General features: G+C 40.0%; 1 protein-coding gene and 2 long non-coding RNA genes across 4 annotated transcripts in view; 2 read left to right on the forward strand and 1 right to left on the reverse strand.

Moving 5' to 3' along the window:
• Positions 1 to 14,257, reverse strand: part of myo15ab (myosin XVAb) — a 65,810-nt gene that overhangs the window by 18,768 nt on the left and 32,785 nt on the right. The window contains exons 39-52 of one of the 2 annotated variants that reach the window (XM_044113122.1): positions 13,986 to 14,058; positions 13,712 to 13,903; positions 11,555 to 11,619; positions 11,398 to 11,471; positions 8,555 to 8,663; positions 8,351 to 8,419; positions 8,182 to 8,246; positions 7,697 to 8,092; positions 7,222 to 7,300; positions 6,993 to 7,088; positions 6,790 to 6,850; positions 6,133 to 6,223; positions 5,897 to 6,014; positions 948 to 1,063 (exon numbers count right to left, since the gene is read on the reverse strand). In XM_044113122.1, the coding sequence (XP_043969057.1) occupies positions 948 to 1,063; positions 5,897 to 6,014; positions 6,133 to 6,223; positions 6,790 to 6,850; positions 6,993 to 7,088; positions 7,222 to 7,300; positions 7,697 to 8,092; positions 8,182 to 8,246; positions 8,351 to 8,419; positions 8,555 to 8,663; positions 11,398 to 11,471; positions 11,555 to 11,619; positions 13,712 to 13,903; positions 13,986 to 14,058 (1,604 nt within the window). Of the gene's footprint in view, positions 1 to 947; positions 1,064 to 5,896; positions 6,015 to 6,132; positions 6,227 to 6,789; positions 6,851 to 6,992; positions 7,089 to 7,221; positions 7,301 to 7,696; positions 8,093 to 8,181; positions 8,247 to 8,350; positions 8,420 to 8,554; positions 8,664 to 11,397; positions 11,472 to 11,554; positions 11,620 to 13,711; positions 13,904 to 13,985; positions 14,059 to 14,257 lie in introns of both variants that reach the window. The other variant, XM_044113121.1, reaches the window with a different exon arrangement.
• On the forward strand, positions 6,141 to 6,757 carry LOC122828991. Its single transcript, XR_006370311.1, has 3 exons — positions 6,141 to 6,221; positions 6,433 to 6,516; positions 6,609 to 6,757. It is a non-coding gene; the product is annotated as an uncharacterized LOC122828991 (long non-coding RNA).
• On the forward strand, positions 8,378 to 12,420 carry LOC122828992. The gene is made up of 3 exons (XR_006370312.1): positions 8,378 to 8,466; positions 8,553 to 8,687; positions 12,236 to 12,420. It is a non-coding gene; the product is annotated as an uncharacterized LOC122828992 (long non-coding RNA).

The raw sequence follows: 14,257 nt of genomic DNA on the forward strand, positions 1-14,257 counted from the left end.
TGTGGCACATTGACTGCAGCTCCTGTAGAGAAGTCTTTGCAGACGTCTTGTTTGGGTGTGTAGTTGGACCAGGAGCAGTGGGACTGTGATGTGATGTGTTTCACTGACTCAGACCTGCTTAATAATTTCATAGATGTAACTTTCAGCCATTGTTTACGTCCAGATTTACAGAGTCTGTTGCAGAATTACTGGATATGTTTTCTGTTTAGTATAGAAGTAGTACAGATTTGATTTGTGAAAGGATTGGAATTGGATCGTTCAGACTGCTGTGAAATAGTCGCAATAGCTTGAACCCTTTCCAGTTTGGAAAGGGTTAAAGCCAATGACCATTTCTAAAAAAAATGAAGTCCATCATTCTCCAGAGGGAAGGACTATTCACAATTGAAAACTATACATGAAAGTTTCCAGTCATCTCAGGATTGGAGGTCTATGAAATGTTCAGAGGGATTTTAGGAATCTTTCTGATTTCTAAATCGAAAAGAAATTAAACTGGAACATTCTCAGTTAGAAACTTAAGGTTTATGACAGTACAAATCGATAGAAGACTGCACAATTATGGCTTGTTTGAATGAACAGATAGGAGAAAGCCTCTCCAGCTACTGGACCTTCAGCAAGGGAGCCCAAAGTGTTTTATTCACCAGACTTCAATGTGATCATTTTGTAGTAAAAGTGAGTGACATAAAATTCCTAGACAACAAAGTGAGAAACTGATAAAGTGATTGTTTTTGTGTGACTTAAAAGTCAATTCTGTGAAGGAATGTTTCTAGACGTTCAGAGGAGTTTTTATCTACACACTCATCTTTATTTATGAGTGTATGGAGTCTGTTTCTGTGAAGTATCACGGTATTTTTTGTTTTACCATGACTGTGTACATTTATGTTTGTACTTTTTATCAACCTTCACTGATGTTCTGTGGTTTATTTTTGTTGCTGTATTTGTGTACTAACCTCTTTTCTGAGATATAGCCTCCAGGGCACATTGGTGTAGGTGTAATGCTCCTGGTTGGTGCTCTGGTGAAGCTGTGTCTGGATGGTCTTCGTCTCCACTGGGAGCTCTCGAGATACTGCAACAAACATGTTTAATAAGCAGAATGAAACACCAACACAATATTCTGCTTCAACTCCGGTTGACCTAGTTACAGACCTATCGAAGTCGCCTTTTTCAAGGTGCTCTTCACGGATAAAAAAGAAATAATTAACAGTGGAAAATCCACACTAAACCAGGATTTACTAACACAGAGCAGTAAGAACTTTATAAGGCATTTTAAAGACTGAGTGGCTTTAAATTTTTTGAGGAAAGAACATATTGTATGAATATGAGATATTCATATGAAATGATGAAAACTTTTCATTACAAAGATATTTCAAAATTCAATTCAATTCAAAAATACTTTATTAATCCCAAAGGGGGTCTTCAAGATTCTTCAAAGAGCCATTGAGATGATAATACCTGTCAGCAGGAAATATCTCCTGAAGCAGCCTGTATAACACTGAACCTGAAGAAGCCTCAGCCTGAAGATGTTCTGCTTTCCCAAGACAGGGATACCAAACAAATCCTAGCCAGGGTTGTCCATAATTTTCTTGATTTTATGAAGAATCCTTCTTTACATTATCATCTCCAAAGGTTCCATAGTTGTCCTCAGAACAGAACCAGCCTTCTTTATCAGGGTGTTGAGCCTTTTTAGGTCTCTGGCTCTGATGCTGCTGCTCCAACAGATGACAGCAGCAGAGATGACGTTCTCAACAACAGACTGATAGAAGATCTGCAGCATCTTGATGCAAACTTTGAAGGATCTTGGCTTCCTCAGGAAGTCCAGTCTGCTCTGTCCCTTATTATAGACAGCTCACTGTTGCGTCTCCAGTCCAGTCTGTTGTCCAGATGAGCACTGAGGTATTTATATTCTTCAACTACCTTCACTTCTTCTCCCATAATGGAATAGGATTTGATCTAACCCTGTTTCTTCTGAGCTCTACAATCAACTCCTTTGTTGTGTTTACATTTAAGATGAGATGATGGTTCCCTCAATGACACAAAGCAGTCCACCAGCTCTCTGTACTCAGCCTATTATCCATCTCTGATTCACCCGGCAATTGCAGAGTCATTTGAGTATTTCTGGAGATGACTGAAGGAATTGTGCAGAAGTCTGAATTGTGGAGGGTAAAAAGGAATGGTGAGAGTATAGTGCCCTATGGTGCTCCTGTGTTGCTGACCACCTGGTTAGACACACAGTTCTTCGGTCTCACAAATTGTGGTCTGTTTGTGAGGTAGTCATAGATCAAGGTGATTGTTGAGGCTTTCAACTGTGTCTTTTGGAGTTTCTCACAGAGCAGATCAGGCTGACTGTGTTAAATGCACTGGAGAAATCAAAGAACATGGTCCTCACAGTGCTGCCTGCTTTGTCCAGATGACAGTGGGTTTGTTGAAGCAGGTGTATGTTGGCCTCATCAACTCTAATTCCCCGGTGATAAGCAAACTGCAAGGGATCTTGATATGTCCTTGTCTCCTTATTCAGGTGGGCCAACAGGAGTCTCTGCAGGACCTTCATGATGTGGGATGTCAGGGAAACAGGTCTATAGTCACTGAAAATGACAAAATTGACCTCACCAGGTCAAAAAAAGCAGTGGATTAAGAGGATCCTCCTCACCCACAATTGAAAAGATCAAGCAAATGGCTTAGAGTCAGTTTATAAATGTGACTGATGTGTCTAACTTCTGGAAAAAATACTTACTCTCTTTATAAAACCTATCAAAAACACTTTTATTGATACATTTTTATGAGTATTCTCATAGGTAAAATATCAATTTTTTACATTAATGAGATGGAAAACAGGACAAATAAACAACTTAAACACATGCACATTTAGTGACTAACATTTACTAATTTAGATGTCTACACATGCATTCTTAATTGACAGTAATCATACTACATAGATAACTCCTTGTGTTTCCATAGAAACTAAAACAAACAAGAACCTGACACAAGTTGTTTGACATCATCATGTTAATGAGAACCTCTTTGTTCTCATCAATGATGTCATAAATCTTCAAAGAGATACAAGAAGACAAGAATTCTCAGTTTGCTTCTCAACTTGGTTGGAGGTAGATCGATTCCAGAGAGACGACTTCAAAGTGACTTTACAAACCAGTTTAACTGTACACCAAGTCAAGAGGATTTTTGCTTTTGATGGGACCTTGGATTTCTTGTTACGATGGGAGTTGAAAAGTTGTTAGGATATAGAATAAGAAACGTTTTAGTAGAGAGATCTGAGGACGAGAGATCAAAATACTTTGCTTTTGACATTGAACCCTTGAGACCAAAAGGACATGGAAGATTCCTCTAAGGATGAGAAAGTTACCATCAAAACCACAACTATGGATTTGACAGTAAAGGCATCAGAAGATTTTGTTGCCTTTGAAAGTGTCAATGTTCCTCATGACCAAATGGACCTGGATGTGTTTGCTTGCTCACAGATTGAGTGAGTTACCTTTACAACCACAGCTGGATGCTAATCTTGAGCCAATCATGTACTTTTGCAAATTTTCCAACTCATTCTTCAACTGTTGGATGAATGCCACAACACATAGCATTATGAACTTGAACATTAACAGAAGCTTTGTGGCTCAGTATCCCAAAGAGACACCTAGACCTTTCACAGAGATGCCATTGTTTGCAAGGTTTTTCTTTACATCAATCCATCATCCCGGAAAACATATTCCCCCAGATGAAGTCTTTACAGTTCAAAATGAAATAACTGAAACACTGGAGATAAAGGATCTAGTACATCAGGACAAGCCAGGAGTTATTCTGTTTTATATCATTTATATATAACTTATATATTGACCATGAAGCTGACATTTGCCAAAATGGGTACATCTACATATATGTAAAGACCACAGAAGGACAGGATGAATTTAATGTTGGGCTCAAAGCAACCATTGACCAACTACAAAGATAGTGCTTCAGACACATTTTAGAGGAAGTGGGTGGAACATGGCCCACACAGAGTCAGCCACGTTCCCCACCTCCATTGTTGAGGCAAATTATCAAACTTGTGACCACAAGGTTTCAGTGCCTGTTTTGGGGGCCAAACCTAGAATCACCAGAAGTGAGGGATGCTGTCAAGCTGAAGATGGAGACCTATCAGGTCTTTTTGGTCTGTGGGACCCCAGAAGCAGCTGATGGGTACTGGCAGTCCAAGTGGCATGCAGCTCGGGTGGTTGATGAGGTAAAAACCAGGGTGTGGGAGAAGTTCACAGAGGCCATGGAGAATGACTTGGGCTGAGTACTTTAAAAACCTCCTCAAGCCCACCATCACATCTTCCACTGAGGAAGTGGAGCCTGGGGACTTTGGATCAGACTCTGCTGAGTTGACCATGGTGAGAGGCGCAGAGAAGGAGTGGGCATACTTTTGGCCTCCTATCTTGCTGCCTGTGTGTTGGGGTTCACCCCAGTGAAGAGCGAAGCTTCCCTTCACCTAATTGTGCTGAAGCTGACAATTTGGACTGTTGTTTGTACTTGCTTGACAAACAGCACTTCAGATTAGCCACCTTTTTTTTTTGGAGATGCTGGAGGGGTGAACCAAAAGAAAACTTTTACACCAGTGAAACCACGGAGAAAGAAGGAGACCATCTCTGGTTCAGCAAGTTTGATCATGATGAGTTTCATTTTATCTGTGCTGCAAACTAAGAGCTGTGTCTTTTTTTGTGAGTTATGGTAACCTTCATCAAGTGAAAACTTCACTTCTTGTTTAGAAAAAGTTTTTCTATGCTTTGCTCATAGAAAAACTTTTTTTATTGAGAATTTGAAACATTTAAAATGTTTCTCTTTTCGTTTATTTGTGTAGCGTAGATGCTTGCTGTAATTTCCGACTGTGATTAGTGTAAATGTGACTCATGGATTTAAATGTGACTCATGGATTTAAATGTTTAACTAATTGGAATGATATATATATATATATATTTTAATAGTGCAAATGCTATTTTTTATTTCTTCTATAATATAATTTTATTTATATACGGTTTATTATAAATCACTCAAAGAAAGAAACTGAAAAAAGTGACCGATTTTAAAAGCCTGTCCACTTATTATCTTCAGACCCTGCTTTTAGCTGTCATGTCTTGGGGAAGTCTGAGCTGTTTTTTTTTTTTTTCTCTCTCTGTGTTTGTATTTTCAAAATATTCTCCTCAGCACTTGACTTTCAAGCAGTTTTTTTTTTGGATCTGAAATCACAAACTGCGTCAAACACTCGTTCCTTTCACATTTACATCACAGCTGATTTGCTATGAAGATTGTGCAGCATGCAGAGTGGATATCAAAATATTCCTTTGACTGTCACTAGAAGGAGCCCAAGTACTACCATTCGTACCAGTCCTACACTTTAAGAACCGCATGCTAAAGTCACATTGATAGCCAAAATAGATCAAATGTTTGAATTTTGACCTTTGATGATAAAAAGATTTGTATAAATGATCAAAAGGGAAAACAAAGGAAAATAAAGTTTTCAAACTTTCTAGTTGACATTAAACCATCTGTGAGCTGAAATTTTTATAAATAACTGGAAAATATCAGCTTAAGTAATTCCAGCTCCAAGTACCATAAAAGACATTGGCTTAATAACATAAATGAACAGAGAAAATATAAGATTAGCTTAAATGCAATCTGAGCAAAGGAATGAGAGGCATTAGCGAGAAAATCACAAGTCAGCTCCTGTAACCTTTCAGGAGTCATCACAAGGCTACAAACTGCATAGATTAAAGAAGAGTTTTTACACGCATTATTTTCAATTGACATTACATGCAAATAAATTTTTGTGAGATAGACAAATAAAGAAAAGCCTTCAAAATGTCTAAACCTCAACAACATGTGAATTAGATCGGTTTTTAGCATCTGTGCTCACCTGGAGGAGGTTTAGGAAGCTGCCGCTCCGGAGCTCTCGTCTTTGTGCTTCTCATGAGTTTGAGGCCCGACTGCTTCATCGCAGACGCAGAGTGTATTGGGCCAACAGGACGTTTGGGCTGGACAGAAAGAAAGGAGCCATGCTGTGGAAATTCTTTGTAACGTGGGTGTTCATGTGTCAGGACGAGCAACTGCTATCGATCTGTGCCTGTTTGTTTCAGGCAGGTTGAAGTTTACCTGTGGAGCAGGAGGATTGTCCATCTGGGGTTTGAGGATCTGTAAAGCTTCATCACGAGGCGTCTGCATCTTCTTGAACTTCCCATCTGGTCTGCTAAACAAAATGGAACATCACACTAGAACATTTTCATCATTTATCTACCAAAATACCTAGAAGCTACAACACCTCCACATTTATCACTAAAAGAGATACAGAAAAATCTGTTTAATAAATTCATCTTTAATTGAGTATAATATTTCAAATTTTTACAAAAGTCCTGTTCATCAGGTATAATTTTTTTTTTTTTTTTTTTTTTACAGACTCATATCCAACACTTATTTGCACCCCTGCTGTTTATAACTTGTACAACCCATTTTCCCTGGTAGAAAAGCTCCATGACCATGGTCAGTCTTCTCTTATAACATTTGTCAAGGCTGGAGCTCAAAGCCTTGTTCAAAGTTCTGGTTGCTCACTGATCCTCTCCTCCTTTCTGTAGGATTTCATTCTATGGACTGGACGGCTACAGAAGGAGTTTGATTCTGTGCCTAGAGAAGCATTTCTGTGTTGAGTTGGTGTCGTGCTTTATGTAATTACCCTTCAGAGAGACCAAGTGGAAACACTCTTTTTAGCTTTGAGTCTGCGTGTGCAGGCATGTGTGTGTGTGCATATCAACTGACCTTTTGCCAGCTGGTTGTGGTTCTGCTGGTGGCGATGGGGAATTATATCTTCTGATAATTGCTTTAACATAACAGGAATTTAAATACATTTAGTGTCTTTTTTTCCAGGTCCAAAGATTAACTGAAGTGTCAAGATATTGAAAATATGCAGAAGCATTATTTAAGGAACTGTTCTTTAAATAATGACTGTTCAGAGGAGTCACCTTGAATGTCTTGGCTGGGGACGATGTAATCTGCAGTCTGAGATGAATACTTCACCACTTCTCCAGCAGGGGGTGGAGGAGACATCCCCACTGGGGCTGACACACACACACACACGCATACACACACACTCAGTAACATGCCAAAGTGACACAGATGATTCGCTGTTGTGCTTGGATCAATGAGAATTTTATTTTTTGACAAGTTCTGCTGCCTCTCACATGCTCATACCAAATTTCCTGGCCGGTTCCTTGTTAGCCGGGACGCCTGGAGCTTTTCTTCCAGAAACACCGTCTATGCCTGACTGAGTCTGAAATAAAGAAGAAAAAAACAGAAATCAATGAGGATTTTCTCAACTGGTGTTGGCAGTTAGTTGGAGCAGTAGGCAAAAGAATAACAAGTACACATTAACAACAAATGTATTCCTTCCCTTTGAGCTTTCCACATTTTATTTGTGATTCCAAAATAAAAAAATAACGCAACATAACTGCAAAGTAAAAAGTAACAAATAGATACAATTTGGTGTGCTTTTGTGTTACAACAGAAAACTATCAGAGTTGAATTCTTGCCTCGATGAAAATCCATTTTTTTCCTCCCAATAGCCTCAAATAAAGGATTTATTCCACTCACAAAACAAAAACTGCATCTCTTTTTCGGTATGTAGACAATGCAGCATGTCAGTGTAAACAGTGTCAAAGTCTCTGACCTGTACAGCAGGTTTAAATGTTGGTTGTGCTGGCTCAGCTTTGGAGGAGCTGAGATGAGGGTCGCGGTAGGCGGGCCGAGGCTGCCGCTGGGCCCGAGGCTCAGTCGGGGGATCAGCAGGGCGCTGAGTGTTTGGCTGTGATTCAGACTGATCCCGCTGAGCAGAAGGAAGATGAGGGCTGGAGGGAAACACGGCTGCTGCGTAGGGAGTCGGAGTGAAGTTAGCGTAGGGGCTTGGCGGGATGTTTGCATATGGACTTGGAGGTATGACAGAGTACGGGCTGGCAAGGAAATGATGGGGTACGGGACTCATTGGAGGGCTAGTAATGGGGGATGTCGGGGGGCTCGACACAGGACTGCTGACCATGGCCATGGCTTGCATGGTCATCTGCTGCGCCTGGGAAACAAGAAAATGACGCATGGAATCAAACGGCAGCAGCAGTAGTGACACAGATAAACAGACAAGGATCCAAACGGGGGAGTTACCATGATGACGGCCTGCTGGTTCACAATGGCCTGCTGCTGCTGGGCCAAAACAGCTTGCTGGTCTCCTAGAGGAGAAACAGCAAGTAAACAGGATGAAGGCATGGAAACTCACACTTTACTGTTTGGTGTGTTTGTGTTTTACATTTTTATTGTCATGTCTGATACAAACCAGGTGATACAGGAGCCACAGCAGCAACAGGAGGCGACATTATACCTCCCACAGGAAGGACTCTCACAGCTGTGGACACAAGCACAAACAAGCAGGCGACTTTTGACAGATTCAATGTTCGTCCGTTGAGCTCACAAGATTTTTAACCAGCTGGTAAAGTATGAAAATGGGAATATTTAGCCTGTATTTGTGTGTGTTGCAGACCTCCAGGTGGAGGTGGGTGGCCAGATGACTGCCCCGGCTGTTGCCACTTCCCACCGACGCCCCCGGCCCCCTTCATTCTGTGTGACAGTCCTGCAGTCGACTCTTCTTCCTTAGAAAAGAGACAGTCTTTAATGTACAAAAACCTTAGTTGTATTGCACTTTTTTCATCCATTATTTTGTTTTTACCACATCACCTTCACGGCAAGTCTGTCTGGTTTTTTAATGGGAAAGTTTTATTTTTAGAACTATATTTTTGTTAGTGAGAGTGACTGAATGAAAGGAGATACAGTATGTACTGCCAAGAAGACTAATTCAAGGTTCTTTTTATCAAGGTTCTTTTTAAATATGAACAAATGTGATAAAAGTTTAGGTTCAGACAGGCAGATGAATATAATATAGACTGAAAATATAAAACTACTAGATGATTTCTCTCTTTTGGAGGCTGTGTCTGACAGTCAGACTCAGGGCTGTGATCACTCGTAATGTGCCAAACACTTTTCAGAAATGGGCTCAGCACAAAGCCATTTCTCCTGCTACAGATTGACTCTTGTGTTTGTATCAGATTCCGGTCAGCTACATCCAATAGCAGAGTTGGACAGAGATCGGTCCAGTCTGGTCAGCTTTCACAGAAAACTTTTATCTCAGTCATCAAGCCCAGTTTTCTTCACTTTTGCAAGACTGAACAGGTGAGGTATACCCAGAATGCACTATTGTCCACTTCCTGCTTTTGGGCCGACTCTGGTCTGCTTGGTTGTAATTGAGACTGAAAACTAACTAACACACTAACTTTGTTAATATGTGCCTTTGGGACTTATTAACAGTTATTCATAGCCAGCCAAACCTACTGTTGCACAACATTAATAGGTTTGATATGACTATGGTTGCTTGTTTAAACAAATCTGCTGTGCCAACAAATGTACCATCTGTATTTGACTAATGTTCCCTAAGCCATTGTTTTGTGCATCGTAGTATTTTAGAATGACGTGTGCCAGTCAGAAACCAGGAACTTACCATAATGCATCTAGTGTGCATTTGTAGGCTGTGTCTCATTAAATAGTAACCTCTTCATTTGCTAGAGAGTCAGTTCCTCGTAAGCAGATCTTCAGATCTGTGACAGTTACGGTAACTGAGTAATGTAATAGGTTGACGGGCAGGAGTGGCCTGTAGGACACATCTGATACATGCTAATTCCTGTCAGCTACATCCGATAGCGGAGAGATCGGTCCAGTCTGGTCAGCTTTCACAGAAAACTTTTATCTTAGTCATCAAGTTCAGTTTTCTTCAGTTTTGCAAGACTGAACAGGCGAGGTATATTGTCATAGATGGAGGTCATCTCTGTCCAAAGTCATGATTTTAATGGATTGCTGTTACATTTTTTTGTATCTCAATAATTCTACCACCACAATCCTACTGGAACAGACACTTGTTTTTTAAACACACATTTCAGTCCAAATGTTCAACTTGTAAATAAGATCTGTCCTATAAAAAGGACAGCATACTGAGTAAAAGTTTTTTGTCTTAATTCCTAAACACCACAGTTTTTGACTTTGATAACAAATCTGAAATATGAACAAACAATATCACAGAGAATCTATAAATGAGCAACCAAGACATCCCCAAATGGAGCGACTGCCACAGAAACAGGTCAGAATTCTTCACTTTCAGAGTTTTTGTAAGTGGTCTGTACTTGTATGGCCCTTTATACTCCATGCATTCATTCACATTATGTGAATGAACAATCCAATAGATACACATCCGTATCTATTGTACTCTAACAGAAGCGAATTCTGCAGCAGGAAGGGTGGGTGAAATGTCTTGCCAAAAGATACGACAGAGTGTGAATTGACCCAGCAGGGGGACGAACTCCCTCAATCTGTGGGTTGGAGAGGCAGAATTTATCCAAATCAGTTATTTTACTGATGCAAAAGTAACTATCCTGAAACTTTGATCTTTGCTTCAGCTGTTTTCTTTAACACTTCTCACAGTCTGTCTCATTACAATACTAGCTGAATTTTTAAATCTTTAAAAATCTTTAATAATAGTTGTACAGTCAGAAATACCCTCTGGTCATTTACTTTAATTGAGAACTTTAATTTCTGACTAGATCTGACAATTTAGAATGAAAAGAAAAATCTGACTGTCCCAGGCAGGGATTCTTTACTAGAATAATTTCAAGATTTTAAAGAAGCTATGATTGAAGTTGAAAATCTATTGAAACAAATATTAAATTAAATATTGAAATTAATATTTAAACAATGTCTTTGTTTCCCCCCCCCATTTATCTTCCAGCTGTCAGGAAACTAGCTGAGTTTGATGACTAAGACAAAAAGCTTTCAACTTTAGGAATTTGGTGCCATTTGCGCTTGCCGTAATTTACATGGATTAACAAACTGCAGGTTTATATCAGCTGAACTGCGTTATAGTTGTTGTTTCTCCTACATTCAGTTAACAAAATGTTCCATGTAAATGTGAAATGCTAAGTTGTTTGGTAAGTGTCAACTGCTATATTGACTCGAAAGTCAGAGCTAAGTGAATAACCAAACACACTAAAAAGCATCCATCTAAAAATTGTCAAGAACAAGAGTCTAAACAAAATATATGAGTTTAAGTCCCCTGAGAGGGACCAGATATTCATTTTCTGCAAAAGGATGCGACTATTTTATTTGTCAACAGAAAAATCAAGCTAGTGTTTTACACTGTTCTGTGTGTCATGAAGTAGGTTTGCTTCTGATCAACTCTAGGATCCAGAACACTCAGGAGCTTTTATAGGCAGTCACAGTAAATAGTTGATAGTATATAGTTGATGGTAAACAGTGTGAGGATGATTAAATTATGTAACATACTCCAGCTCCATCCGACAGTACAGGGTCAAACAGGCTGTCGAGATAACGGTCCATCCCTCTCTGAGGCTCAAAATCTGCAGGGAGGGAAGAGGAAAGATGTCTTTACCTCTCCTACAGTCAGCAGCGAGGAGCTGGTCTGTTGGTCTCAGTAACTCACCTTGGTTGAACCGATCTGAAGGACTGATGTCATTGCTCATGTCAAAGCCACCCCCCAACAGGCTTCTGTCAAACAATAACAGTTGATAAGAAGATGGTAAATCCAGCAGGAGATCGATGCAGAACACCTGAAGGTGGAGGGTTTCTGCCTAACCAAACATTTAAAATGAAGATTACATTAATGTTGTTTTGGTTTATACCTGATAAATGTCAATCCCTATTTACTGATCTAAACTAATATCAGAAGAAAATGTCTGGTCCTTCTCTCTGTAAATAATTTACAACAATAGTTTTAAAGGAATGGTCAGAGAATCCCCAAGTAAAACAATTCTGGACATTCAGTTCAGAAAAGAAAGCACATTCTCTTCTTATTCCATACTTTTCTCTATAAGGATATAAAATAATAATCTGGTGTTTAAAGTGCTATGTAGTGCATGCCACTTCAGCATTTTCTGGTAGAGAGCAGAATTCATGCTTTCCTTAATTAGGGGAAATTTGTCCAGATCCAAAATCAGCAAAACAGCCCAGAGCATCACGCTGCCACCACCATGTCTGCATATCACAATGATCCTCTTGTTAGTTTTACACTAACTAAATGTTCATAGATATTCTGTTATAGTTCACATTGTTTGATGTGTTGTTGGTGTCAAGGTGACAAAGGAACTCAATTATCTTGTTACAGATGCAACTTATCAAGTTAAAAATCGCCATCAAATGTGAATGAGTTGAATCATCTGAAAGGGAGAAGCAAAGTCCTCAACAAGAGAAAGCAGAGGTCATCCACCAGTCAGACCTGGAACATCAAAAACTGAAAAATATGGCATACGTTTTTTTAGCTCGTTTAAAGGGAGTAACAAAAGAGGACTCGCAAATTTAATTGCTAATAAAATCAATTTTGAATGTCTAAAAGAAGTCAAAGATAAAGAAGGTGAGTATGTTATGGTCGTAGGGAAGCAGGAATAACTTCTGGTTACATGACTTAATATTTATCCCTTCTGAGACAGAGAAGAATTTTTATAACCTGATATTTGATAAAATTACACAGGAAACAGATGGAATATGGATTACGAAGTGGACTTTAATATTGTATTAAACCAATATCTTTGGACTCCAGCAGTAAAGCAAAAAGTAGTAAAGTACTCATAAATACATCCTTTAAAGCAGGGGCCTCAAACTCCAGTCCTCGAGGGCCGCAGTCCTGCAACCTTTAGATGTGCCTCTGTTGCACCACACCTGAATAGAATAATTAAGGCTCTGGAGAACTGATCTACACAAGGTGGAAGTAATTAAGCCATTTCATTCCAGTGTTTTGTACCTGTGGCACATCTAAAAACTGCAGGACTGCGGCCCTCGAGGACTGGAGTTTGAGACCCCTGCTTTAAAGGAATTGGGGGCAATAGATGTCTGGAGAGAGAGTCAGCCACTGGAGAGAGATTACACATTCTGTTCTGTCGCTTTTGTCTAATGAAATCCAGCAGAATGAGCCAAAATAACTTCTGTCTTTTTGGAATTTAAAAAAATAAAGCTTAGCTTCATTCAGGTTTTAATGTCCTCAAAACTGTAATCTAACAAGAGTATCAACAGCATAACAGTGAAAAGTTGAGGAATTTTTGTAATTGGAAGCGTACGTAGTAAAGAATTGGTCTGAACACCAAAAGATTTGACACAGAAACTTCTTCTAACAAAGCAAAGATCCATCTCATATGATGTGCCCTAAAAATAGTTTTTATCCCACTGGTTTTTGTCCAGCCAGGATCACAAAGTCATCATTTTAACAGCTGGCTAGCTTCATGAAACCTCCTTTCTTCTGTGTGTGGGTGTGTGTTTGGCCTTGTATGTATTATTCAATCACTGTGTTGTGGGGACCAACTGCTCTTTATGGGGCCCACAGCCTGGGCCACACGAGAAGTGTTGCTATTTATGGGTCATGGTGAGGTTTAGGACTGAGACGAACAGAGTTTAGGAAATGGTTAGGTTTATGGTATTTGTCAGGGTCAGGCTAGAATAATGAATGAAAATTGAATGGAAGTCAGTGCAAAGTCCTAGTGTCAATAAAAAGACCTACAGTGTGTGTGTGTGGGTGTATGGGTGGGTGTGTGTGGGTGTGGGCGTGTGCGTGCCTGCGGGTGTGTGTGTGTGTGTGTGTGCATTGTCTCACATGCTGGCATTGGGCCGAACTCTGGCCGGCTCCAGAGCAGAGATGATGAAGTAGCTGTTGTGTTTGGGGAAGTCAGCAGGAAGCTCCAGGTCTGACATCAAGTCCAGAACATAGTCTGAGCCTTCAAGTTCGACCCACTGAGCCGGCTCCTTCAGCAGCACCGACCAGCCTTGGCGGCCGTCCACCGCACCCCTACACACACGCGCACACACGAGATGCAACATTTTCACCCTGACATCTATCATTCTTTCCTTTTTTTCTGCATTCACATTACCTGTGTTGTAAGATGTTTTTAGCCATTTCCTCTCCTGTCGTCCAGGAATGCAGTGGACATAAGAAGGACATGCCTAGAGAGGAGAAGCAGTAGCTTTTGACTTTATAAAAATCAGTTATAAATCTCATTCTGGTCGCTAAATCCAAACAGAAACTGGTTTCACCAGCATCATTCTCATAGCAATCACAAAAGCAAACCAGAAACGGACACAAACAGAGCCAGCCAAGAAGCCAGAGTATCAGGTATTCTCTAATCCTTAGTGGGTTTGCCAA

The sequence above is a fragment of the Gambusia affinis genome, linkage group LG04 (assembly GCF_019740435.1).
Source record: "Gambusia affinis linkage group LG04, SWU_Gaff_1.0, whole genome shotgun sequence".
Taxonomy (NCBI): domain Eukaryota; kingdom Metazoa; phylum Chordata; class Actinopteri; order Cyprinodontiformes; family Poeciliidae; genus Gambusia; species Gambusia affinis.